General features: G+C 42.0%; 2 protein-coding genes across 4 annotated transcripts in view; both read left to right on the plus strand.

The window, feature by feature from the left end:
• DENND5A (DENN domain containing 5A) overlaps nt 1–9,800 on the plus strand; it is a 71,715-nt gene extending 61,915 nt beyond the window's left edge. For 2 of the 3 annotated variants that reach the window (XM_072863672.1, XM_072863673.1), the window contains 6 exons: nt 297–415; nt 1,616–1,797; nt 2,687–2,769; nt 4,046–4,169; nt 4,754–4,922; nt 5,633–9,799. In XM_072863672.1, the coding sequence (XP_072719773.1) occupies nt 297–415; nt 1,616–1,797; nt 2,687–2,769; nt 4,046–4,169; nt 4,754–4,922; nt 5,633–5,816 (861 nt within the window). In that variant the 3' untranslated portion in view covers nt 5,817–9,799. Of the gene's footprint in view, nt 1–296; nt 416–1,615; nt 1,798–2,686; nt 2,770–4,045; nt 4,170–4,753; nt 4,923–5,632 lie in introns of all 3 variants that reach the window. The other variant, XM_072863674.1, reaches the window with a different exon arrangement.
• A 5,727-nt stretch (nt 9,801–15,527) lies between these two features.
• Nucleotides 15,528–25,827, plus strand: part of SCUBE2 (signal peptide, CUB domain and EGF like domain containing 2) — a 45,068-nt gene continuing 34,768 nt past the window's right edge. The window contains exons 1-4 of the mRNA XM_072864114.1: nt 15,528–15,873; nt 18,186–18,308; nt 18,748–18,873; nt 22,125–22,259. Coding sequence (XP_072720215.1) covers nt 15,528–15,873; nt 18,186–18,308; nt 18,748–18,873; nt 22,125–22,259 — 730 coding nt within the window. The remainder of the gene's footprint in view (nt 15,874–18,185; nt 18,309–18,747; nt 18,874–22,124; nt 22,260–25,827) is intronic.

The raw sequence follows: 25,827 nt of genomic DNA on the forward strand, positions 1-25,827 counted from the left end.
AAGAAGTGATTCTGCTCTGATTTTTTTGTGTGCGCACGCATTGGTTAAAATTTAATTGAAAAATCTAGTTCAACTGATGTTCTCTCTGCTGACCAAAATAGTATTTAACAAAACAAAGCAAGCAAACAAAACCAAATAAAGCAGCCTACCCCTAAAAAGCCCAGAATCAATCATGCGGTCAGAAGAGGAGAACCACATTTCTGATTCCCTGTCTGAGCATGTTCCCTAATAGTTTACTCCTCCAACATGCTGCTCTCTCTCAGTTTACTTTGACAAACTCTTTGTTTAATTTGCAGTGCCAGAACCTGGGAAAACTGACCACAGTGCAAATAGGACATGATAATTCAGGGCTGTATGCCAAGTGGCTAGTGGAATATGTTATGGTCAGAAATGAAATAACAGGGCATACTTACAAGTAAGTATCATCCTGACATTTCATGTTGGGTAAGTAGAATTTCTGCAGGGAGCTGGCACAGTAGGGCTTGTCTGATTAGAAAAGTCTTACCTCCTAGAACTCTGTGTCTACAGCTGCCGCTACCCGAAGGCATAGAAAGGTCATTTGGCTTCTGACATTAAACAAGTCGTGATTCTTACAAAATTAAACAGAGTTTTCAGTTTGCAGATGCTCATGTCTAGCTTCCAAACATTGGTGGAGAAGATGAGTTGACTGTTACACATCTTAAAAATAATCTTTCTTGAGCCCAAGGAAGAAATAGCAAGTTAGAGCTTGCTGCTTACCAAATATGGGTGGTATTTTGTATTGAGGCTGAGTGCTCTAGGTGTTAGAGAGAGGTCTTTGGACACAAGCTGGAACACAAGGGCTTATGACTGTTAGAAACCTGTGTTTGCATAGTGAAGGTAAAGGAACAAGGTTTACGGTAAGAATTAAATTTATTTGTGTTAGGTACAGCATAGTTTGATGCCCTGTCCTTTGTTTAGAGAAACTGTCAGGCTCATGTTGATGACAAATTGATGGGGTAAGTTCACTGAGTTCTGCATGACAGTTTGTTTGTAATTAAATGAAGAGGCAAGATTCTCTTTTTGGATGCTGTTCAGTTTTCCAATTAAGCTGATTAAACTGACATCAACATTTGTTCATAGAAAGTGATAATGAGCAAGTGAGCACATGTGCTTTCTAGTGTCTGATTTAATACCCCAATTTCAATAGATGTATTGGTGTTTTGGCATCTAAGTATATGTTTGGGGGTTTTTTGTGGCTGGCCTGCTATGTAACATATTCAATGAAAGCACAGGTGTATTTCACCACCCATCTACAGTGTGTAGTGGGTCTGCCCCTTCTAACTCTTTTCCTCTGCAGCCCTCAAATCATGTGCTACATATAGGACACAAGACAAAATCCGCCACTGTTTGCTTTGCAGATCATCTAGTGCAACATTTAGCACAAACCTGGAACTGAAAAGCTGTTTTACTTTTGCTCCCTCTGCTGGCAAAAGCCACAACCAAGACTTGGTTTATTTGTTGCTAGATGAGTGAAGTATTTCTAATAACTATACTAGCAGAACTGGGGTTTTATGCAACTGCAGTTGAAAGTCTTTGGCATGGAAGTGAATCTGGGTTGAAGGACTTGATCCAAATATCTCCTTTATGTTCTTAGGTTTCCCTGTGGAAGGTGGCTTGGAAAAGGAATGGATGATGGTAGCTTAGAGAGGATCCTGGTGGGAGAGTTGCTGACTTCCCACACTGAGGCTGATGAGCGGCAGTGCCGAACCCCTCCTTTGCAGCAGTCACCAAGCATGATCAGAAGATTTGTCACTATATCGCCAAACAATAAGCCAAGTGAGTGGTGGGGGATGTCTTGTCTTGTACTGTTCTGCATCATCACCTGGGAAGAGCTGCTTGCAAGCAGAACTGTAGGTTTTCTTGTATTTTAGAACTGTAGCTTGCAGAGGACCTGTGAAACTCACTTAGCCCAACCCCCTGCTCAAAGTCCATCTAACTTCTGAGTTATAATCCTGAGCAACCTGTTCTGTCTACTCAAGTTTTGAAAGTCTCCAAGGATGGAAGGAAAGAAGATGTCTCTGGACTCCTGGTCCAGCAGCCCTAGTGGTGTTTTCTGTATTCTGGTCCTTCATCTGTGGAATGAATGCTATGGAGGAAGGTAGAAATTTGCTGTCCTGCTGTCCTTTCTACCCTTCATGGATGAAAAAGCTTGCTAGTGGTTTCTATTCATGGACTTCAGTTTTCTGTTGAGATCACTGTTCTGGGGTTGTCTTATTCCTGGTAAATTGGGTGGTTACTTTGCTCCCAAGTATGCTTGCATTTACAGTGAAACTATCACAGGAAGTTATTTCCAGGATGCCCAGATTTGGTGGTCCTAATCAAAGCACATCTCCTTTTCTTAGGTTTGGGCCCTGGTCTGAAAATGCACGTAATATGTAAAAAGCCTTTCCACCTGTTGTTGTATTGAAACACCACAGTGTTAACTTTGATATAGACTATAAACAAGCCATCTCCATTTCTACATCCTCTATAGTAAATAAAAGTAGAATTGGATTTCTATTGCCCACAGTCCAGCACCTTTTCACTAACAGTATAGATTATACTGGTTCATGCTCCTCTCTTTTTTTTTTTCTTTTTTTTTTTTTGTGTATGCCTTGTCCCTCATGCACAGGTACAATTTCTAAAGCTATTACAGAGTGACTGGATATATTTTTCTATTTTGCAGAGTTAAATACTGGTCAGATACAAGAAGCTATTGGTGAAGCTGTCAATGGTATTGTCAAGCATTTCCACAAGCCAGAGAAGGAGGTGAGGAGTTGTGTTGTCTGTGTAGTGGCACTACTGTCTTAAAAGTCTTATTAGTAAGCATTGTAGAATATATAACAGAAATAACTAAACTGAATGAACAGCCATCTGTTTGAAAATTCCTTAAGTGAAGCAAAAATGAGATACTGAGACTACACTGTTGGAATAGTACATCCTCAAATAGCTCAGTTTTGCTGCTAACTGGAACATTCTGTTAATTTAAATGTTAACATTCTGTTATTGGAAAATGTGTTATTAGTCAAATTCTGGTGAGGGTTCTACCTGTACCACTGTCAAGAGTGTTGCCTCCTATTTAGTTTGTTCTGCATTAACTGATATTTTACATCTACATTGAGTACTGGCTACTTTTTTTATGCCTGTTTTGCATTATCTTTGCTACTTAAAACATGAAAACCCACGGGCCACTTTAAAGAAACAAGAGACCAACACCCACACCCACCCCTCTGCAAGTGAATCAGAAGTGCTCTCAAAGAGTCTGGTACACTTCCACATTATATATGTAATCATCTTAACCAACACAGCAGTTATTTCCTGAAACAAACTTAAGAAGCATGCCTGTGTCAAAGCATCAAAATCCAGTCCTTGTGAGCAGGAATGGTGTAGAGCAGTGCTGGCTCCTGTATGGGTATCTCTTGAAAGTCATTAATTTTTTACAAATAGGTCTTCCCATTCCTTCTGCACCTATCTTTTCTAAGTTCAGTATAGCATGGCAAATTCATATACAGTATAATTCTGGTTGGTGATCACATTTACACAATGATCTCAAGTGGTCATGCACTGGTTTTACAAAATAGAATTTACCATCATGTTCTAAAGAAGAATTTGGTTTTTTTTCTGAGGTTTAAAAATGGCATTAAATGTTGTTTTTGTTGATAAGCAAACAGTCTGAGGCACCTGCTACAAGGGACCTGTGATCTTTATTACTTAGTAAAAGAGGAAAATAATTTTCTGTACAGTGGCTATTATAGGTAAAACGTGCTCATGATCTTTATCTTGGCCTTTTTGTGGTTTCATTTGATGACGACGAGGCCCTGAGACTGCTTTCTTCAGCCTCGTTCGTAGATGTCGTCAAATTTTTAAATGCTCAGGACTTGTGAGAACTGGGCCATCCTGTCTGGAGCCACTGTTTGACAGTAGACTGTAACTTTGGGCATTATTTATTTAAAAACTGGTTTCAGTAATAGATGCATGAGACATTTGTGTCCCAGGCTTCCAAACTGAGATAATAAGTGTGTGTGCTTTCTGTGTGTGCTTGCAGAGAGGTAGTCTGACGTTGTTGCTGTGTGGAGAAAGTGGACTTGTTTCAGCTCTTGAGCAAGTGTTTCAGCATGGATTTAAATCTCCAAGGCTCTTCAAAAACGTCTTTATTTGGGACTTTTTAGGTAAGTGGGAGGAAGACATACCAGAGCCTGCTTGTGTCTTCGAAATATATCCATCCGTGTGCCTTTTCATTGCCACTGTGTCTCAGCTGGTGTGAACAGCATACTTCTTGGAGGCATCTTGGCAGCATCTCCTTATATCATCATTTTACTGTAGCGTCTCAAAATTCAGTAGATACTAGAACCTCTTTAGCACTGTTCACAGGGAAGGAAGTGGAATCCCAGTTTTACACATGGGGAACACAGGACTGAATCAAACAGAAAAAAACAATGCCTAGACATAATCATGCAGAAAATTCATGGATGAGCTTTGACTCTGGGCCTTTCAACTTTAACTGTCCCCTCTATGACACAGTCACTCATGCTGCGTTGCCAGCAGTCCAATATGGGCATCAGATAGCTTTATGGATTTGTAAGCATGCTTATGGGGAAGCATTATACTGAGGTGGTATTAAATTTAATCATCTAAATTTGAAGGTCATAGTGCCTAATTATTTTATTCCAAGCACAGGAGAGTGATAGTTCAGATATTTTAGGAATGCTATATGCACTGATGAAACTTCGTTATCTCCCACCATTCTTTTAAGAAAAAGCACAAACGTACTATGAGACCCTTGAGCAGAATGAAATGGTCCCAGAAGAGAACTGGCAGACAAGGGCCAGGAATTTCTGTCGCTTTATCACTGCTATCAACAACACCCCTAGAAACATTGGGAAGGATGGCAAGTTTCAGATGCTGGTGTGTCTTGGAGCCAGGTATAAAGAAACTTCTTTGTTGTTGTTGTTACTGTTAATATTGATATTTTAATAAAATGAAAAGGATGTTGCATATTAGTAAGATAAAGCCACACAACTGCTGGGTTGTGCAGTTTGACTATTACTTATACAGTTCTTTGATGTAACTAAAGAAGGATCAAGTGAACCATGCCCTGACTGAGTTCCTAGGTATGTGAAGTGTGGGAAATCCAAGATACAAAACTGAGTATCCCAAAGAGCTGAGCAGCTGAATCAGGAGAGAAAGGTAGTAGGCTGGTGTGAATAGCCTCCCTCTCATGTACAGCTAGCAAGGTTGGAAGATAGAAACAGAAAACCATCCATTAGTGAGGCCTCTCCAGTTAATGACTGGGTGAATTCCTCACCTTCCACCTGCTCATGGTAGGAGGGAAGCTGGGACCAGCTAGAAGCCTCTTGACACAAAGGCAGTGGAACAGGCTAGTGACTTTGGGCCTGCTTGGGACTTCCGGGCCTCCTGAGCACCATATCTTTTGATGTGAGGGGTTGAAAGCCTAGAAACACATCTCTCTCAGATGCTCCCTACTTAATCAAGCTCCACAGACTTGCCCCCTTCCTTGCCTTATAAAAATATGTGGAGAAGATGGTAGGTCTGTTTAGAAGGCAAAGAATAAAAATGAGAAATTAACTTGGCTTTGTTTTTATTTCCAAATTGCAAATTGCCACTTTGTCAGAGACCACCTTTTGCATCACTGGATCGCCCTGCTCGCAGACTGCCCAATCACAGCACAGATGTATGAAGACATAGCACTGATTAAGGATCATACTCTTGTGAATTCTTTGATTCGAGTGCTGCAGACCTTGCAGGAGTTCAACATTACGCTGGAGGCATCTCTTGTCAAAGGAATCGATATTTGACCTCTTGTCCCACAGGAAAAACTATCTTTAAAAAAAAAAAAAAAGCAACAAGGAGTGAATCTTGTTAGTATGCAAAAGTTCTGTCTGCCAGTACATTGTATCGTGAACTTGTTCATGGCCCTAAAATGCAACTTTGACTTTTCTTGAAGGAAACTCAAAAAATAGTACAGGCAAATGGATAGAAGCTGTAAACTCAATGTAAAAAAGAGGATTTTGGTATAAATCTATTTTAGAGTTTATTTGCTGATTTGCTTTTTACACACTTTCATGTGAAAGAGATAGAGATGAGTATTGTGCAGCTTATTTTAAAGCTGCAGTATTTCCTTGCCATAGAAAATGTGCAGTGAGCCTTTCAGCATTCTGTGAACTTGCCTTCAGATATGCTGTATGTCATAGACCGCAATGTATACACTCCATTTCTGCTGAGAAGGTCATTCTATAGTTTTTAAACTAATATTTTATATATTAACATTATTACCAATGTTTGATTTTTAATGTATCGAGTCATGTTCTGCTGCAAGGGAACTACAAATCTGATGTGTGCTTTTTTTAATAGCTCCAAAGCACTGATGTGTCAACAAATCATTTTTTCCTTTATTTTTGTTGTCAGTATTATTTTTAGTGAAAACCAGGAGACTGAACCATGAAATGTGCAGAGCTCAAAGTAATATTTTTCATATTGGTACGTAATTGCACAGAAGAAATTAAGCGTGTTTTTTAACTGATGTTTTTTATTTATTTAACCTATCATTGTGTTTTGTAAGTTTGTCTTTAAAAAAAAAAAATCTATGATACAACTGGCTATATTATGTTGCAATTCAGAATTTACAGTGCAGCCCACTTAAATGAAAAACCTGGAATAATTGTTCATAACACAAAAATGTTTCCACTTGAACCAGCCTTTCAAAGTTTGGTATATGGTTGCTGCTGGTAATTCTCTTAACTGCTAATAAAGAGGGATGCAAGTTCCCTAAATGCCAGATGACTAAAGGTGTTTATGCCCCACAAAATAATAATGGTATACCTTACTAACAAATATAAGGATTTCTTAATTTTTCTGAAAAGACAGTGAGTAGTAAGGTTTTTTCTTTTCCTTTTGAATGAATATATCTTGGGTCCTGTTGCCACAGTCTGCTTCATTTCAGATGCTTTTGTTTTTAGCAGAGAAAGCTTTAGTCCACTTCTACAATAAAACACAAAAATTTTGAAAGCTTAATTTATTGGAGATCTGGAACTTGGCAAATGCCTAAAGGCATCTTTGTTCATTTGAATCCTCTGATAAAAATCTCTTTGAAATGAATATGTGACTTAACAGGCTGATTTATCAGCATCACAAATTACTGTACAGAAGTTCAGGGCTATGTATTTAAGAGGTCTCCACTGTATAAACTTATCTCAGTATTGTCTCTCTTTTGAGAAGCAGAGTCCAAGTTTTGCAGTTCATACAATGTTGTAGCACCTTTTCTTTACCCACAGCTTAGTCACATCTTGTGATAGGCTTTTTTCCATAATTTATAAGTATAGCACATGTATTAAATTTTTGACTATTTTTACTTTGTCCTATTTATTTCATTATTAAACTGATAAGTTCCTTTGTCACTACTTATCAGAGCAAGATTCTTTTTTGATTTCACAGTAGCATTAGGAAGATGCAAGGGCAATGTCGAAGCTACTCCTCATGCTGGGTGGGTGTGAATTCTTTCACAGTCTGGAGCTTACACGAGCATTTCACAGAAGTATTTTCTGTGTGCAGGTTTGGTTTTGTTGGTTTTTTCCATCGTTGGAAGGTAAAAATAAAACAGGTGTACTTTATTCTAAGGATTTCATGTATTCAACTTAATATGTTGGGATAATCTTTATACGCTTGCCCCAGATTGCTTATTTATGTATTAATAATAGCAAAAAAAAAAAATTACAGTGCTTTCATCTATATTTAAGACTACTTTACTAGGCCTGTGTATTTCACAGGGAATATGTATGTAAGAAAGGAGGGTTGGATTAATTATTTTGACTTTAACAGATTAGTTGATCCTGTTAAAAACGTGTCTCTCAGTATTAAGTATGGATTAATTTTATCTTACATGAGGTAATTAACCCTGAATTAAGTGTGTGTGTGGGGTTTTTGTTGTTTTTTGGGGTTTTGTGTGGTGGTTTTTTTTTTTCTTTTTCTTTACACAAGTTCACCTAGTGTGGCATGATACCATTGGTTTAATGGCTTGCTTTGGTGTGGATCTTTTTGGCCTCATTATGACAGTTAGTGATACCTGGGATGGACACAGGCTGGGGTTTGCTCGTTCCCAAGCGGTGGTTCTTTGGCTAGCACAGGAGGATGAAGCTGTCCATCAGTGACAGTACCCTGTTGTGCTAGCTGTCCAGGTGCAAAAGGAAGATGCAGAGGTCATCTTCCCAGCTCCTCAGTTGCTTTATTTTCACAGGAAAGACCACTTTGTGGTAGACTCTTCCTGCTTCTCTCACAGTGGGGGCTATGCTTAATCCCATTAAGATTCAAAGCACTTTTTGGTATGGACTTCTGAGTCTGGAAGGATTTGCTCCACTGAAGAGCAGTAGAAGGTTCTGAAATGCAGCAAAAAAATGTTGGTTTTGTTGGATCCAGAGGCCACCAAGGAAGACTGAGATATTAAATATAGCTCCGCGGTAGCCTGTGCTAGGGTTTTGGGAAGAGACTTGGCTGGCATATCTAAGAACAGTTCAGTCTGTATAGCGGCCATAATCCCTACCACTCTTCAGTGTTTACCACAAACCAGCCTACTTCTTTCATTGATGTAGGTAGCATCAGTCCCACAGAATAATGTTAAGATCCAGCATTTGCTCCTTCCATGCCATTCTGCTGAATTGGATGACTCTTTATAAGAACAAATGGTGTAGTTGGCATCTTTTACTCTTTAACTAAAGCTTTGTAAAATCCATCTCCCTTTTTAAAACTTGCATTTTTTGTTCAGAAATGAGCTATAGAATAATGCAATTGTAACCTTTTTTTTCCCCTGTTACTTTTCTAAAATAAGGGAGCAGGTTTGGTAGCTGCAGGTTAATGTGGCTATGCTGGTTTTTGGGGTTTTTTTTTTGTAACAGTTAATGGGAAAAGATATTTTTTTTTAACAGCAGACATGCATTCTGTAGAGAGAAATATAATGATAAAAAGTAAGTAGTTCATAATGCAGTAAATATATAGTGCTAAATTGGCCAAACGTGTTTACAGGCTGATACCTGATTTGAGGAAAAAAAACCAGGCTATCAACTATCAATTATTTATGCTTCTTTGATTAATGCTGTCAGAGTTGATACAATGATACTTTATTAATTTGCATTTTATTTTGTATAAAGACTTGTTTTAAATGTAATGAAATACTATGATGATAAGTTTATACAAAAAATAGCCTTTACCTGCCATAAACTTAACCATCTGACATTCTGTAGCTGAAAACATATTCATGAACTGAAGACTATTCTACAACTTTTTCCATTACGAAGAGTATTTTTCAAATTGTTCAAATGGGACCTACTAGCCGGATGATCCATATTTTTGATGTGTTTTGAATTCATGAATATGTTAAGGTTTCTGCAGTGAAATTATTCAGAGTTAACTTTTTCTGTATATTGTCAAATGATTTTTGTCCATAGTGCGAGATACTATAGGATACTTGAAAATACTTGAAGATATTGTACACGTACTTCACATCTTTGTAGTTCTTTATTTTATACCTAGAGATTGGCTGTTAAATGAAGATAAAGCATCAATACCGTATAAACTATATATTTTAGTATGTGGGGAAATCACTGGCTTGTTTTTTTTAAGGGTGGGCATTGAAGTTTACATTATGATGACAAAACCAGGTACTGTTTTCCTTTTTTATTTTTCCTGTGACATTTCAATCCATTGGACATTAAATGTGAATTGGATATACAAAACAGTTTTACAGGTGTAGCTCATTTGCTGAATTGCAATAAAATTCGTCTTCTAACATGAGAAGTAGAATTAATGTGCTATTTTCAAAAGCCTTATTATAATTTGGCTAATCATCTTTTCTTCTTTGCCTGACTGCAGGTATGTATGACATTTTAGCGTCTGATTTCAGGAGGCTTTTTTTTGTACAGTTTTGTATCTGATCTGTTCAATTAAATGCCTCCCTCCCTCCCAGCACCAGTGTAGCCTTCTTGCAAGCAATTGTTGTCGGTCAGACTGCCATCAGTGGAAGAGATGCCTACTTGGTAATCGGGGAATGGGGAGAACAGGAAGGCAAAGGGACTAATGCAGATCTTGGAAAGTATCTGTGAGTACACACACACACATATGTGCTGCCATTTATATTAACTTTTTTCCTACTTTAGAAAAACTTTTGATCCCAATAACCAAATTTGGAGGTCTCCAAATTTTATGTTCTGAAAAAGACAATTAGTCACCTCTATGTACCATGTCCTCAACCTTTCTCTTTGTGAGAGCATCCATACAGAGAAGGAAGAATTCTTGGAAATGTAACTATCTGATGCTTCAAATATAAGGTTAAGTGAGAAAATAGTACTGTCCTCCATCTCTGAGGCTCTGACAACATCTGTGACACACATGCATGCCCACACATTATTGCCTATATTGCCTGTTTCCTACTATTTTTACCCCATCTTTGCCCAGGGTAAGATCTAACTTGACAGACAGTCCCAGAGGAGGAATTATTGGGTAGAGGGGTTGTCCTGGCACAGAGGCAAAAGTATGGCTCCTTCCCTCTCCATTCATTCACTTTTTGAATTATTTGAAGTAAATACTGATGTAGTGGAGCCCTGTATAATCTTGGTTCATTAGATATTGCTCTGCTTATCTCACCTTGAAACTGGTTCTGCCTGCCTTACTGTATATTAAATATAGGTTTTTATATTTGAGTGGAGTAGTAAACAAATGTGAGTGCAACTCATTTGTGGTTATGCTTTTGTAACTTTTTCTGCTGCCTATGTCCTGAAAGTTTTATGTGTCAATTGTGTGAGAAGCAGGGAGACCAAGTCAGTTTTACTCACTTTCATCTCCTGCTTCATCCAAAATGCACTCTCTAGGACATCCCTGCTTGAGCAGGGGGGTTGGACAAGATGACCTCCAAAGGTCCCTTCCAACCTCAGTCACTCGGATTCTGCGGTTCCTCCCCACGTACAATGCAGGAACAGGTAAGAAGGATGAATGCCACTTCCCCCATGTTGTATGGTTTCTGCCATTCCTTAGTAGCCGAGCGTCTGCAAAAAAAAGAGCTCATCCTTCAGGTGCACTATTTTTCCTGTGTTTTAGGGAGCTGCCCACTCTTTTGTCAGCTGTAGCCGGAGAGACTTGCTTATTCTTCTGACCTGCACATTAGCAATGGCTAACTTCTGCTTTGACAAATTTCTGGTTTGAAGCTGACAAACACAGAAGGTAATTTTCTCAGCTTGGAAACAGTGGTTCAAGTTAGGACTATTCTGAAGTTGGTGGGGTTCACTCTGTGTCAGACTGCATGAGGTCATCATTGGATATTTTATACCATCAGGGGAAACGCAGAAGGGAAGGAGTTTGATCATTATTTGGAGGTATCTCTGCTTCCTTCACCTCTCTTTTTGTTTCTTCACACACACACACCCTGGTCTGTGGTGGAGGTTTTTTTTAAGCAAAGCAAAATGAAAATTGTCAAGATCTCTCTTGGGAGAACCACATCAGTCTTCCTGAGCTGGCAGTGATTCTGCACTACTAACAACTGATTGTGTCATCCTGTGGGCTCACTAGGGGAGATGCTGAGAAGGTGAACTTGGCCTGTCCTGTGCTCTGATGAGGTGGTGCTGGTGGCCTGAGCCTTGGACAGGTTTGGGGGGCTGCAGTCGTGAACTTGGTACCTGCTGCCAGGCGTGCTGCGCTTGTGTGAGATGCCAAACCTGCTTCTCTGGGAAACAGACCATCTCAATTCCCTAGGCTTATTAGACCTGCTGCTTCTAATTCCTCTGCAGGGCACTATGAGGAAGGACGTGGGGCAGGCCTGGATGGAGCTGTGAGGTAAGCACAGCTTCAGAAACACATTCCCTTCATCATGGGTAGCCCTGAATCTTTCAGACTTCCTGCAAGGGGAAGGAACAAAAAGAACAGGGGCCTTCCTGAGGAAAGTGTGTTGTGCAACTGCTGGGTTCACAGTGCTTTTCCAAATGTCAGGTCTGAGGTGGTTTTATAGAAGGTGATGCTTATTAATGTCTGTTGGTGAGGAGAGTTTGAGTGCTAGACAATGATTATCTGTTGACTAACTGGTCCAAACACATGGGTCGAGAAATGTGCTCATGTTATTTGTTGTAGACTTGGAAAGACTTGGAAAGTTCTTACAGAGTACAAATGTCAGAGCTGCACCAAGCAGATCTTTGTCTAAAAGTTATTTCACATAGCAAAAAGTGTCCTTTTTTCCTTATTAACCCAAATATGTATATTCATTAGTAGAACATAGTATATGCAGTCTTGCAATAAACAGGAACCGTTCTTCTTCAGTGGCATTTTAAGATACAGATCCTACAACATTTAAAATATCATGGATGGATCTGGTGTTTGTTTCAGGGAAGTTTTTCTATCAGTGGCATAAAAAGACTTAGACAAGGAATATAAATTATGTGAGAGGATCTTTTAGACTTCTTGTGACCAGAGGAACCCCAGATTTCCTCATTGTTTGAGATAAGCCATGTGCAGGTCCTACTCCCAATGAAAGCCACTGTTAAATTGCAAAACTGAATGGTGATTACTGAAGATATGTTATTTTATGTAGAACTCAACAACCTATTTGCTAGCTTGGAAAACCCTTGGATACTCAGATAGAAAGTGCAAGTGCAAAAGTTTGAGCGATTCATTTAAAAGAAAAACAATTGTTCAAAACCCAGTATACATACAGAAATGAGTAAGACTTGAAAGTACAGCTCTGAGACATTGTGTGTGTGAAAAGCTTTGGAATAATTAAATATTTGAAAGTATTTCCTTACTTGTCTGTCTGCCCCTTTCCCTTTTTTGTTCTGGCATTCCCCCCCCCCCCCCCTCCAGTTGTTTTCAGCTTCTGTCACAAGCACTCATTATGCTCGCTCAGTCATGTTAAATTTTGGGTCAATGTGATGCACTGTTGCTCAGCCCAGCAGACCCACACTGCTTCTCACTACACTAAAGTACAAATGAAATGGCAATCTAGATGTCTTCAAATAATGTTTGCTTATCATTAAATAATAAAATTTGACAAGGATTATAAAGCATAAAGCAGTTTTTAATCCCAAATTTTCAGACAAAAGTATTCAACTCAGGAGATCAGATGCAGAATTTCTGGAGCAGTTTCTACATCCGACTGCTCTGTGGCAGCTTAGTCTTGATCTCTTAGTGTGAGGCAACTGTGAATGATAGTTGAAGTGGAGGGCGGGGGGAAGTGGGGATCTTGTCTGTATGGAAGAGTTCCTTGGAGCAGCAGACAGTGTTTGTAGCAGTGTTGTGCTCCTGGCAGTCCAAAGAGATCAGACAGTGTCAGCAGGAAGAAGTTCTACGTTTTGCAAGATTGTAGGGGAGCACACACATTGGTACAACTGGGAAAAGCAGACAAGTTTTCTGATGTGCAGCCTTTCTCCAAACATAAAACAGCCAAACCTCTCTCTCCCCAAAGCATCTGTGAAGCATAACTGAATGGGACTCTGGTCCACACAATACTGAGAAAATTTAGTTCAAGACTAAAATGCTGTATAGTATCTAGATGAGCAAAAACGTTGCTATTGGTTTTAGGATCAGTATGCATAATGTATGAAAATATCCTGTTTGCATATGCTTCCTTCTTGCAGATATTTACCAGTAGCTATTTTTCTCCCTAAAACTTTGATTTTATTTTTAATTGCTGAAAAAAACCCAAACAGTGCTATTTGGGGTCTCTTCCTGTTGAACTGCCCTGGTACATTTGTTTATCTTTCATCATACTTAACTTATTGCTGAAGTTGAGTCTTAACAATTTTTCTAGCTTCTCTGTCCCGGTAAAGATCTTAGTGCCTAGTGAGGTCATCTGTCACTTTGACTCTATAGTTGGATAGAAATAGTTAAGAAGGCTCCAGAAAGACATCTGAGTTGAGGTCTGAGCTTCTGTCTGTTTTGTGTCTTTAAAGAGATGTTTTAATGGCAATTCTTCATCATAAACAAATTAATATTGTATGTGAAATAATAGCTAGGATCCTTCACAAAGCACTTTGAGATTTATGTATAAGAAATGGTTTCATTAACTAAGATAAATTTAATATTGTTCCTGCTTGTTTTCCAAGCTGTGTTGAGATCTTTTGATCTAACTCAGGCATTCCCAAATATTTATGTGTCACTTTATATTTTAGTTTACAGAAGTAAGAAAGATGCTTTGCTTTTACTGTGTCTTGGAAAGCTTTAGTTGTTTGGGTATAAGGGTCTTCTCAGTGTCTCTTACTGTTTTTTCTGCTACACTCTTCATATGTAGATTTTATGTCTTTCATAAAATCTTGTGCTGAATTTTAATTAAATTAATATTGGTCAAGTTCATTGAGGAACCTTGACTGGAAAGTGCCTGAAATATGTAACAGCTTTTCTGTAAGGTAGCTTGTAGTTACGTGCCTCAATAGGAGATGGCTTCTCTGTGCATTTGGGAGAATTGTTTGTAGAGACACCTTGACCGATATCCCCAGATGAGAGGTGCGTGGATGTGCGAATTCCCATTGTAAGTGTGATTGTTTATTCATGAGATCATGGAAACTGTCGAGAAAGTCTTCATTTATTTTTTACTTTCTGTTGGTAGGGGAGGCTCAGGGTATGGTGTGGGGCTGGAGAATCCTTGGGGTGTTTAATGAGCGGCTTTATGCATTTATAGATGAGTTTGACTAAGACTGAAACCGACCAGGAGATACAATAGGTTGTTTCTCATTGGATTTTAGAAGAGAATAACTTTGATCATTTCAAAAGCAATGAAGCCTGATGCTCCAGTGAGAAAGGAAAGTGGTAATTTATAGCTACCATTAAGGAAACAAAGACAAAGACTGAGGGAAAGTTTCACTCCGAAGATTTACTAATGTGTATAAACCACCCTTACAACTAGAAATAGCTCGGTATTTCTCACAGAACAAAACAAAAGAGAAAAGGCAGTGAAATGGGGATGGGGGAGAGGGGTGGAAAAGAATACTGCCCGCTGTCACTTGCTGTGTGAAAGGTCAAACAACGTTTAGGAAATTATAATTTTGGTGAATAATGGATAGGCCACTTTTACCTGCCAAAGGAAGGACAGCTGTGAGAAGTCCCTGGCTGGGAAAGGAGGTGGGGTAGGGCCAGGGCTGGTGGTGTGATGTTGGGGGTTCTGGTACGGCCTTCAGACGGGGACTTCACGTGCTGCAGTGGGGTGTAATTACTTGGTAAAAATTGTAATACTGTATGTTTGAAGAAGACAAGCAAGGCTCGAGTGAGTTGTGTATATGTGGGTTGTGACAGGATGCAGTCAGGCAGCATCTTTGCATGGGCTTGTCTCTACTAGAAAGAGGCTGTTTTATGGGCCGCTCCAGAAAGGGGAGCACCTGTTCCAATACACTTGCCGCTGGCACCCACAGCCCGCGTGTGAGGTATTTGATTACCTTCAGGATGCATCGGCTCTCCGGGACATCTGTGTTTAGGGCGTGTGCAGGTGTTCGAACGCCGGTGCCGTGGGTGGGTGCCCTGGTGCGGCTGGTACAGGGTTTTCACGTGGGATGGGGCGGTTCGCGTGCAGAGGGTGCGCTCATCGCCTCTGGGTGCCGCCGGGCGGCCCGCGGGGAGGGCAGGGAGGCCCGGGCAGGGGAGGCCCGCCCAGCCCTCGCCGCCGCGCCCCGCCGCTCCGCGCCCGCTGTCAGTGCGAGGCGGGCCGGCCGCCCGCAGACGCCGCCCTCCGCCGCCGCCGCCTCCTCCCGCCCGGCGGCGGCAGCAGCAGCGCAGCCGCCGCCGCAGCGCCATCGATGGGGTCCGGCGGCCGCCGCGGCGCGGCGGGGGCGCGGGCGCTGCCGCTGCTGCTCCTGCTGCTGCCCGCGCCGGGCGCCCCCGCCGCCCTGCCCCTGCCCGGTGAGTGCCGCGCCGCCGGCTCGCCGTCAGCCCTGGACAGCGGCTCCCCCCGCGGGGCACCTGGCGGTCCCGGCGCCCCGGCGGGCGGCTTTCCCTCCGGGCGCCTGGCCATCGCTGCCGGGGGCCAGCACCCGAGGTGGGCGGGCGGGGGAGGCCGCTGGCGAAGGGAAGGGGAGCCGTTGGCGAGCGGCGGCCGTTACCGAGGTGAGGTGCGGCCGTTGGCGGGGCGAGCGGGGGGGTGGCTCCTCGCGCGGCGCTGCGGGCACCGCGGGTGGCTTTCAAAGGCCGGTTTCCAGGCGGCCTCGTCTGGGAGCAGGGCTGACCCCCGAGGGGGAGGGCACCTGGCTAACGCCTCACCTTTGCCGAAGGAGCGGGGAAGTAAACTCTGCGTATGTCACGGCTTAATTTGCCTTTGGTCGCCGAGGAATAAACCCAGTAATTCTTCGCGCAGCCTCCTCCGCGTCCGCCTTACTGCCAAGTTTAAGGCTGCGATGTTTGCTCACAGTCTCCCTTCTCCAGGGTCTCTCTTTAGCTCAGGCTACTGTCACTACATGAGGAAATCTCGCTCCCCGTGCCTAGGGATCTTTTTTCCTAGCCCTCTTTTCCATGCTTCTGTATGCATTAATGGGGAGGGTTTTGCTGCTGTTCTTCCCTGCCTGCTGCAGACAGAACAGCAGAGGATTAGTGCAAAAATAAAATAGCGGAACGGCCGTTTTGCCACTGACATGAGATCTAGTTGATGTCTCCGTGCCATAGCTTTGAGAGAAGCCCCCTCCCTGGTGGGTGTTTTCTGGGACCTGCCTTGCCGGGGCAGGTGTGCCCCTGCCTCCCTGGCCCGGGCTGGGAAGGGGAGAGCTTGCTGTGCAGGGGGTACGCAGCCAGCGCATGCAGCTAATGCGTCTTGCTGCCCGCTGTCTTCCCTACCCATCCTTTCCTCCTGCCCCATCTACCTGAATCCCACTAGCCCCTCAGCAGTTCCCTGCACCCCTCCTTGTATGACTTGCTCCCTCAGTTCCCTGCTTCCCCTATTTTTTAATGGCTTGACTTTTCTGCTTTGAAAGGAAGTGGATTCTGCCACTTTCTCTGGCTGTTTTCCACCTTCCCCTTGCTTTCTGGAGGTAGTATCTGAGGACCCCATCGTTGTTATCGGTTCTGTGTGCACCTGAGAGCCAGGAGAGCACTGCTGCTGTAGCACTGGCTCTTTGCCTTGATTCCCGCTGCCAAATGCCATTAGGAGTTAAAACTACATGAACACTTTCTGAAGTTGGCAACTGCTGCAATACCTACAGGCGTATTTTGTGATTGGGGGGGGGGTGGGGGGGGGAAGAGATGAATGCTGTAATTGTTAATGGGAGAGGTACTGGCTGAAATTCCCCGTTAGAAAGTGATCCCCACTATAAAAATTGGCTGACTAAGTAGTCACCTTCTGCTGATACTCCTGCAATTCATCCTGTGATTTTAGGAGTCACTTTTTGTACCTGGATAGGGTGCTGCTTCTGCAATTCTTCCTTTTAGCCAGTTCCTGGAAATCTTCCTGTTTCTGTTTGAATTCTCTTCTGCTGTATGAAAAACTGCTGATGTCTTCTGCTGCCCATAACTTTTCTTTATCTTCTTCTGTCTACACTTCTTCGTCTCCAGGACTTCCTCCTGTTGGTGTTTCCCTTTCTTCTCATTTCCTCTGCTCTGAAGTTTCCACCTGGATATCTTGCTTCAGTATGCTGTGCTTTGTGATGGCTGGCCAGGTGATTTGGCAATGCTGCTCACCAGATACTATTCTTGTATTTTAAAAAATTGGCATTATTTATAAATTATACATCTGTTTAATGGTAAGTCAGTCTTTTAATGTGTTGGTGGTGACCTTGAAAGTACATTTCTGTAAACTCCCCTTGTTAGTTTAAAAATCATTGGGCTTCCTGAGGGTGATGTCATCGATGTGATCAAGAACTCTTTCAATGACTGTTTGTTGTTAACCAGAAAGATTAACAGTCTCTAATGAATTAGAGGTCTCTAATCTCATGGAGGATCTAGCCCATAATAGATTATTTGGGATGTATTTATAAGTGGGTACAAAAGCTTAACACGAGCTTATCTGAATTGCATACAAATACATCTATATGCAGGTAGAGCATTATACAAATTTAAGTTCAGATACGGTCTCTGCATGTTTCTGTCCTGACTCACAAATGCATATAACATGTGCGCACACACCACAAACAGGTGCTCAGCCTTACATCGTCTCGTCGGTGGTGTGTGCAGGAGACATGCCCTGTTCTCACCTTCTGACATCCCTTCTGAATCTTGTCTTTTCACAGATGTGGATGAATGTGCCCTGGGGCTTGATGACTGCCACCCAGATGCTATTTGTCAAAACACCCCGAAGCTGTACAAGTGCATGTGCAAAGTGGGTTACACTGGTGAAGGGAAGAAATGTGAAGGTAAAGTGATGGAAGCACTATGCTCTGCCTGTGTCAGCATGAGGTATTTCTAAGACGATAGAGCCATTAAAAATAACGTCTTAGAACATGGAGGATGATTTTAAATCAAAATAGTCATTGTTTCTTCACCTGATTTACTTGTTTACAAAATCAAAGGCAAACAAATTACGTGGCTTTTCACCTAGTAATACCACTTGGTCTAATAATCTGTTGTTTAACCAGCAGCCTTAAAAACTATAAGGTAAAGCTAGATGGGAATCTCAAGGCATTTTGTCACTCTTTAGAAACATTCAGCAAGTAACGTGTTAAGTATAGTCTATTTGCAAGACAATGGTGATTTCAGACAGCAGTTGCTGCTCACATTTACACAGTCGCAACTCTAAGTGTCTATTACACTCAAGCAAGCATCCATCATATTGACTTTTGCTTTATTCCTTAGACATTGATGAATGTGATAATGACTTCAATGGAGGCTGTGTCCACGAGTGTTTCAACATTCCAGGAAATTACCGCTGTACTTGCTATGATGGCTTTATGTTGGCTCATGATGGCCACAACTGCCTGGGTAAGAAGTGTGTTCATGAGCATTGTGAGTGGTGATGCTAACATAACCCTTTAACTGCATCCATGGGAAATGCATGGCGATCTGTTGGGCTGAATCAGTTCAGCTAGACAAGAATGTTACATATGGGACTAAGGGATTCCAGGTACTGATGTACCATCCCAATGTGGCTCTTTCCCCCTCTGTAAAGGAGGAGGATAATTGTGCTACATTTCTGTTAAGTGCTTTGGGTTAAAATGTGTGAAATGCCATCTATGCTAAATGAGTTTATATAAAAGAACATGTGCTATCATTGTCTTTTCTGTTCCAAAGTTAGTTTAGGATCAGTTCTCAGGTGTGTTTCCGGGCTTAGAAATCTTCTCTCTCCTATATCTAGAACGTGTGGGCTTCTCACTCTTACTGTGTCTGAGTACTTCCTGACGTGCAAACTGTAAGGAAAGGACAATTAGGAGTGTGCAGTACCTGTATACGATACAGGCCGTTGAAGTACAGAGGGACTAAGCCAAATGCTTGGAGTTTTCCTGGGTGGTTAGTGTGAAGCAAAGTGGAAACGTGTTCAGTCCTGGCAACACACCCTTGACCCTGCATGCACACACTTTCTCTCACCCTTTTTTTCTTTTCTTTATTTAAGACCTCAATAGTTTCCTTCTTTTTGTGTGCCAGCAGGTGAAAAATCTTTAAAAATGGGTAACAAGACCTTGTGGTTTTACTGTGATCGTATTCTTCAGCACACAGTGCGGCAGTGTACAGAAGCGCGTGCATTGCCAGCCTGTTGGCAGCATGGTATGCTGCTGGTGTTATTTCCCTGGGACAGAGCCTCATGTTGATGAAGCTCTCCTGCTTCCAGGAGCCACGCTGGGTACCCTGTGTGGCTCTGCCCTGTGCTGCAGTAGCTGTCCCATTTACCTTTTCAGAGATGGCTCACTTTTTCTCTTCTGCTGCACTGACTGGATGTGCCCGGGCAGGCTTCCATGCCTGTGTTAGGGAGAAACTTGCTCTCACAGCGTAATTTTAAGATTGTAGTTAGCTTGGCTGGGGTATTTCCCACTGGTGTATGGCATATCAGGTGGGGGATCAAACCATCCCTGGGCTGTGTCTTCTGCTGGGACAAATCAGAAAAGCTCTGGAGTCTCCAATGGGATTGTGTTGGGTTTTACCTGCTGGGAACCTGGTGTGTGCCCACAGATTAACTTTGTTACAGTGTAAGTGGAGGAGAGGATGAAGTCACTAAGTTCCAAGTATTGCACTAAAGAAAGTAGAGAGGGAAGCAAAATATCTGCTGATACTTTAAAGTAATAGGAGGGACATCTTATTTTTCTCTAGTGCATTTGTGTAAACACACAGTGGAGTTCAGCTGAGGTTACCATGAAGGGCTGAATGTGAACCAACACTTTACCTCTTACAATGCCACCAAAGGGTGTATTCTCTTTGTATCCAGTAGCCCCTCTAGAACGTACTTCAGCTGACTTCTTTTGTGATCAGTAAGACCTAGACATAACTTAGACCAAAATATACCATCTGCTATGTTACTGGGAAGCTGCTCAGTATTGCATGGCAGACTTTTAAAAATAAAATTAAATGTCATTGACATACAATGAAGTTTTTACCACTGATCTGCTGATTTTTGAGATGTGATGTAAACATTAAATAAATATTTTGGCATGCAGCAAATTGGATTACATCTTCTCTTAATCTGTTTATTTACTTTGTTCACGCCAGGGTTGCCCTCCTCTCACCCTTATTTTTGAAGATCTCGGCTGTGTGCCTGGGTTTAAGCCAAATAGACAATTACTTGTTGGAAAGAGATGATTTTTTTTTGAAACCTTTCCAAGGTCTGTAAGACAGAAACATCTGCTGGAGTTCAAATCTGTAGTACTAAAGACTCATGGTGGATGTTTATTCATGATTGTTTGCACATTCACATCACTGTAGAACTCTAAAATACTCATCTTCACTGTGATGGAGATGTCAGCCGTTCTTTTTGCTACAGCAGGTCACATTCTTTTGCATCCATTGGCTTACTCATTGCCTTCAGTAGAAATTAAATCTGTTGTAATATTGTTATGCTTCTTACTAAAAGCCTTTCTCTTTCTCCTTTTCTAGAAGACAGCTGTTTTATGCCAGAAATGCTACAACGTTAAATTAAAAACATTGTACTATTAGCACAGGAACAATGAACAGAACAGGGAGCAAACATGATGTTCCATATGAATTTGCAAATGAGACCAGTGCTTTGCCTCAGCAATGTTTTGTCCTGTTTTTTAAGGGACTGAGCATTTTCATTTCCTGTTCAAATTTGTATTTCTGGAAATTAGGGTAGGAAAATTCTTTGCTGGTAGTGGTTACAAAAACCTGCGCTTGTTAAGGCGTAAAATTCCAAATAATTGTAGGTTGGGATGAGCATCCTGTTGTTCAGAGGCTTAGCTGAAGTTCTTCCACTCTTTGTTTCTCTTGGTTATCTTGCAAGCAGAGCCTTTCTGTTTTCTCTGTTGTTGAAGCTCTTGAATATTGCAAAATCAACATTAAAACTATCTCCAGAACTTCTGCTCTTGTCCTTGACTGTAGTCAGGCAACACAGCATCAGCCTTGATGATAAGTGGTGATGACCTAGAGTTGAGGGAGGAGGAGGATAAATCAAACTGAGCATCAGAACAGATGTGATGTGTGAATTCTAGCTAGAGTGAAAGTAAGGAGCAGGGGATAGGTTTTAAGCTAAACTTATTTTGAGGTTTGTATCTTTCTTGTTCCACCTTTGCTTCAGAATGGGGAGTGTTCTGGAAAAACACCTTTTATAGCTTGGATGGGGTTGGAGCCAAAGTTGCGTCCCACCGAGCAAGACAGAACCATGTATGAATGCTCAACCTAGATGTAAATGTGCTAGGCTGCTGAGTGGTAGTACTATCCAGCTGCACTGAGAGGCAGAGTACGTTCACGTAGGTGGAGCGTGGAGCCCTGCTTCTGGCTGCACCAAGGCTACTCTGCCTTAGTTGTAACAAGTAACTCTGGTTAGTTGTCCAGCATTTCTTGGGAGCCCTGTGACTGAGCATTGCGAACTGGGGAAGAGCAGCAGCAAAAACATACTTTCCCAAGGGTGACAGAACAACAACAACAGGCTAGCCTGGGGTGTCTAAGCTGCCTGGGTGGTTACATGCTGGGTAGATGTCTGTCTGTACTGCATATTGAGCGGCTGCTGCCAATATGAGTGTATTGGTGTTAGCACAAAGCTGATCTCTCTCTCTCTCTCTCTTTTTCAGATACAGATGAATGCATGTTCAACAACGGTGGCTGCCAGCATGTTTGTGTCAACACTGTGGGGAGCTATGAATGTCGCTGTAAGGAAGGGTTCTTTCTAAGTGATAACCAGCATACGTGCATCCACCGCTCAGAAGGTACTGGCTGCTTCCCTCCAGGCACCAAGCAGGAGTTTTTGTCAGAAGCTAACTGCAAAATCTCTAAAGCAGCTTCAGAAGTATTTTTAGGTTGAGTTTTTCAAAGCTGTGAAGGGTCTTGAAGTCCTTGCTCCTTTCAAAAGGAACAGTGTGTCAAGACTCTTCTAAGTGACTTTGAAGACTCTTTACATCCCTTCTGCCCCTTTGATCCCACCTGTATGTTTGCAGTGTTGTGCTTGTTAAAGGCTGTACTGCTGTACTCCCAGTGTACTTTATGCTCTGTTGTGCAGCTAAGCTGTTCAGGGAATCGCAACAAATTGAAGGACAGTGAGTTCTGACCATTTCCATCGGCTTTAGTTACAGGGCAATACCTGCATTACCTTCAGGTACCTTTTAGATTCCCTGTACAGTGTTTAGGTTTCAGTGTTTGTCAGCCCCAAAGGTATTCAAATCACGTTCTTTGTTTTGAGTGAAACCTTCATGAAGCGGCCTTTGAGAGATCAGAGAGCCTTGGATATCTAATTAGACATTGGATTGAACAAAGTTATTTTGGGTGCCCTTAGGGAATACTTTAAAGTGGTTGCTCAGATCAGGGAGTTGTCCATTGAACTGTACAGTGAATATCTTACCAAGAAGTATTCAAAGCTGTAAAGCTTTCTTTAATCTATGGCTTATCGTTGGCATGACTATAAGAGGAATCTGAGCATGAATAAACAAATCTCACTTTAAAAATCCCCATAGTGAAGAGATCAACATTTATAGACATATATGGCCATCCACAGATGAGTGTGCTGAGGTGGCTGTCATCTGACGTAGCTGAATTGATCTTTTGTTTGAATTAAGAATTTGTATTCTCTGCTTCTCTGGTACTGGGCTTGGTCTCACGGGGGTCTGCTGATGCATGGTGATTTCTCAGGCCATTGCTCAGCTTGCCACTGGAGGAGCTGAGCCAGGAGTGGGGACAAGCAGGAAGCCTGCAGTGGTGGGGCAAGGCATTTCCCTTCATGTTGCCTTGCTAGCAGTGATGTGTGTTTGTGTATGTGCATGGGTGATGAATCTAAGGATGAAAATCAGTTGCTTGTACTCCTTTTCTTGTCCGATGCCAAGGGAGGAAAAACTTCCAACTCTTTTTATTCTTACTTGCTGCTACTTGAGTACCTTCTACTCTCCTGAGCTAACGGCAGCAGCATTTTCTGTCATTAATATTTGTTTCCTAAATTGTACCTTTGGAATTCTACCTCTGTTCTCTTATTTTTAAAGATGCAGTTAATTTCTTTTAACTTTTTTTGGAAAAAAAAAAAAGACCTTTTTTCCATAACACCAAATTTACACTTAATCTTTTTTTTTCCTTTGAAAAAGAAAAGCAAGAGGGGAAAAAAGATGCATTTTTTCCTAAAAACTACTAAATAAAATATATTTTTATGAAAACCAGTCTTAGGAAAAATCCCTTACTGTTTTTGCCTGAAATGCTTTTTTTCTTTATACTAAAATACAGAAGTGTTTGCTTTGTTTTCTTTAAAAGCCCTTTTTTCAGGTTATCATGCTGTGACTGTTTCCCTCCTGCCTCCCCCCCATTACTGTGAAGAAGTGCTCCACGGGATTCCCCACTTTTTTTTTCTATTTTTTCCTTGGGTGGGCAGGTCTGTTGTAAGTGAAATCTCATCTCATTGCTTTATCTTTCCCCTCACTTTGTTCTCTGCTTTTGTGCTCATCGCTAGGTCTTCTGTTCTCTACCTTGTGTATGCATCTCTCAGTGTATATGCTTTATTAGTTCTCTTTTGAGGCCTCACAGCATTGATTGAAACAGTATTTGGCACCTACTGCCTGGACCATCTCTTCAGTTTTGCTTCTTATCTGTAATATAAGGGAGTATTTCCTTCCCTGTCTCCCAGCCCAGTTAAAAGTGCAGACATTAATGCTTGAGAGGCCTTCCTAGTGGTCTGCAGTACTGGCCTTTACATACACAGAAAAAGAGTGAACTGGAGTTGAGATAGGAGAAATAAAGAGGCTTGGGGCTTGTTGTATTCCTCCTGATGACCAGTGTAACAGGGGAGCCTAGGAGTCATCTGCCCTTCCAAGTCTATCTGCAATTATCCTCGGGGTTCCCTGTCACCTACTGTGACAAGGGACTCAAGGTCAGGTAGCTGTTAGAGGAGAGTTTGATAATTAAAGTTGATTTTTCATCTGATATGACTGTGTTGGTCTGAAGTACAGGGGTGCTCTGAGGGGCTTGATGGTTCTGCCTAGCCCCTGCTTAAACCACAGGAACTCAGAGTGTCTTGGGAAGTTGTGCACAATCCTATTTTTTTTTTCTTTGGCTGTCTGCTCTGAATGAGCTGCTCTTCATCTATATGTGGGAGAATGGATTTACTTTGGGAAGCTGTTACAGTAGCTGGCAGGGCAGCCATGCACACGTAGCTTGTTTCTGTGTTTAACTTGCTCCATATTAGAGAATGCAAAAATTTGAAGGAAAGCAGAGTTTTTGACGAGTAAATATGTAGTACATTTTGTGGTTGCTATTGCTATGAATGACAAATCTTGCTGCTCTCCCTTGTGGTATTTCACAGTCGCAGTATCCACTTGTTGGGCTGAATCAATGGGAGTGAATTGGACCTGCAAGATGAAAGCCACATTTGAAATCACTGTGTGGACTGAAAGCTTGTACACGGGGGACCATCTCAGCTATTGCTCTTAGAGTCCTTCTGACTGTGGAGAACAGTGATAACTAGAAAGCTTTTTAGAAAAAGTTGCCTTAACACAAGGGTGTAGAAAGCATGAAAAAAAAGACTAAAGCATTCCTGAATGTCCTGTTCTGCTGTCTGTGCTGATGCTCCTTGTCATTTGCCTATTAGAAGGTGCCTCTCAGAATCTCTGGTAGTTCTTTGTACGATTGCATCTTCTCCCTCTGTCCTATTGAGCACCTGGTTGAATGTGCCCTAAATGGAGCCTTAATGTTCTTAGGAGATTGGTGGTGATGTCCTTACATGTGCTGTGTAAAAAAGACAAAGATTTAAACACAGATCATACATGTAAGAGACTAATTTAACGTGACCTGATAGAGAAATACTATGCTGGCTTTTTGCCTGTGACAGGAGTGCTCAGATCTCACTGAAGTTTGCTGGGTAACTTCATGAAGGTCCAGTCATCAGGTAGGACTCATCTGGCTTGGGGTGCGCTAGGCCAGGCAGGCACTGAATTCAGCTCCCTTGGCTGTGGGTGTGGTGACAAGAGACTCATCCATCCCACGACATTTGTGTGTCAGTAGGGCAGGGTCTCCTGCAAGAGAAGTCGTGTGTCTGGGAAGCATGTGGTGGGATTTGACCAAAAATTGTTTGGGGTTTGGTTCTGGACCACAATCTGCCATTGCAACAGCTCTGGAACAATGTGACCTGGGAGACACTGTGTCTGTGAAGGAGTTTGCAGTCACACAGCATTTATGGTTTTACAGACATTTCTTTAATACAACCTTATAAAATGGGGCTGCGTAGAAATCTTCTACCACCTTTGGAAACAAGCAGCAGCTTCATAGTAAATGCTAGAATGTGTGGATGTATGTATCTTCTGTGAA

Source organism: Ciconia boyciana, chromosome 6, assembly GCF_034638445.1.
Source record: "Ciconia boyciana chromosome 6, ASM3463844v1, whole genome shotgun sequence".
In the NCBI taxonomy this organism is placed as follows: Eukaryota; Metazoa; Chordata; class Aves; order Ciconiiformes; family Ciconiidae; genus Ciconia; species Ciconia boyciana.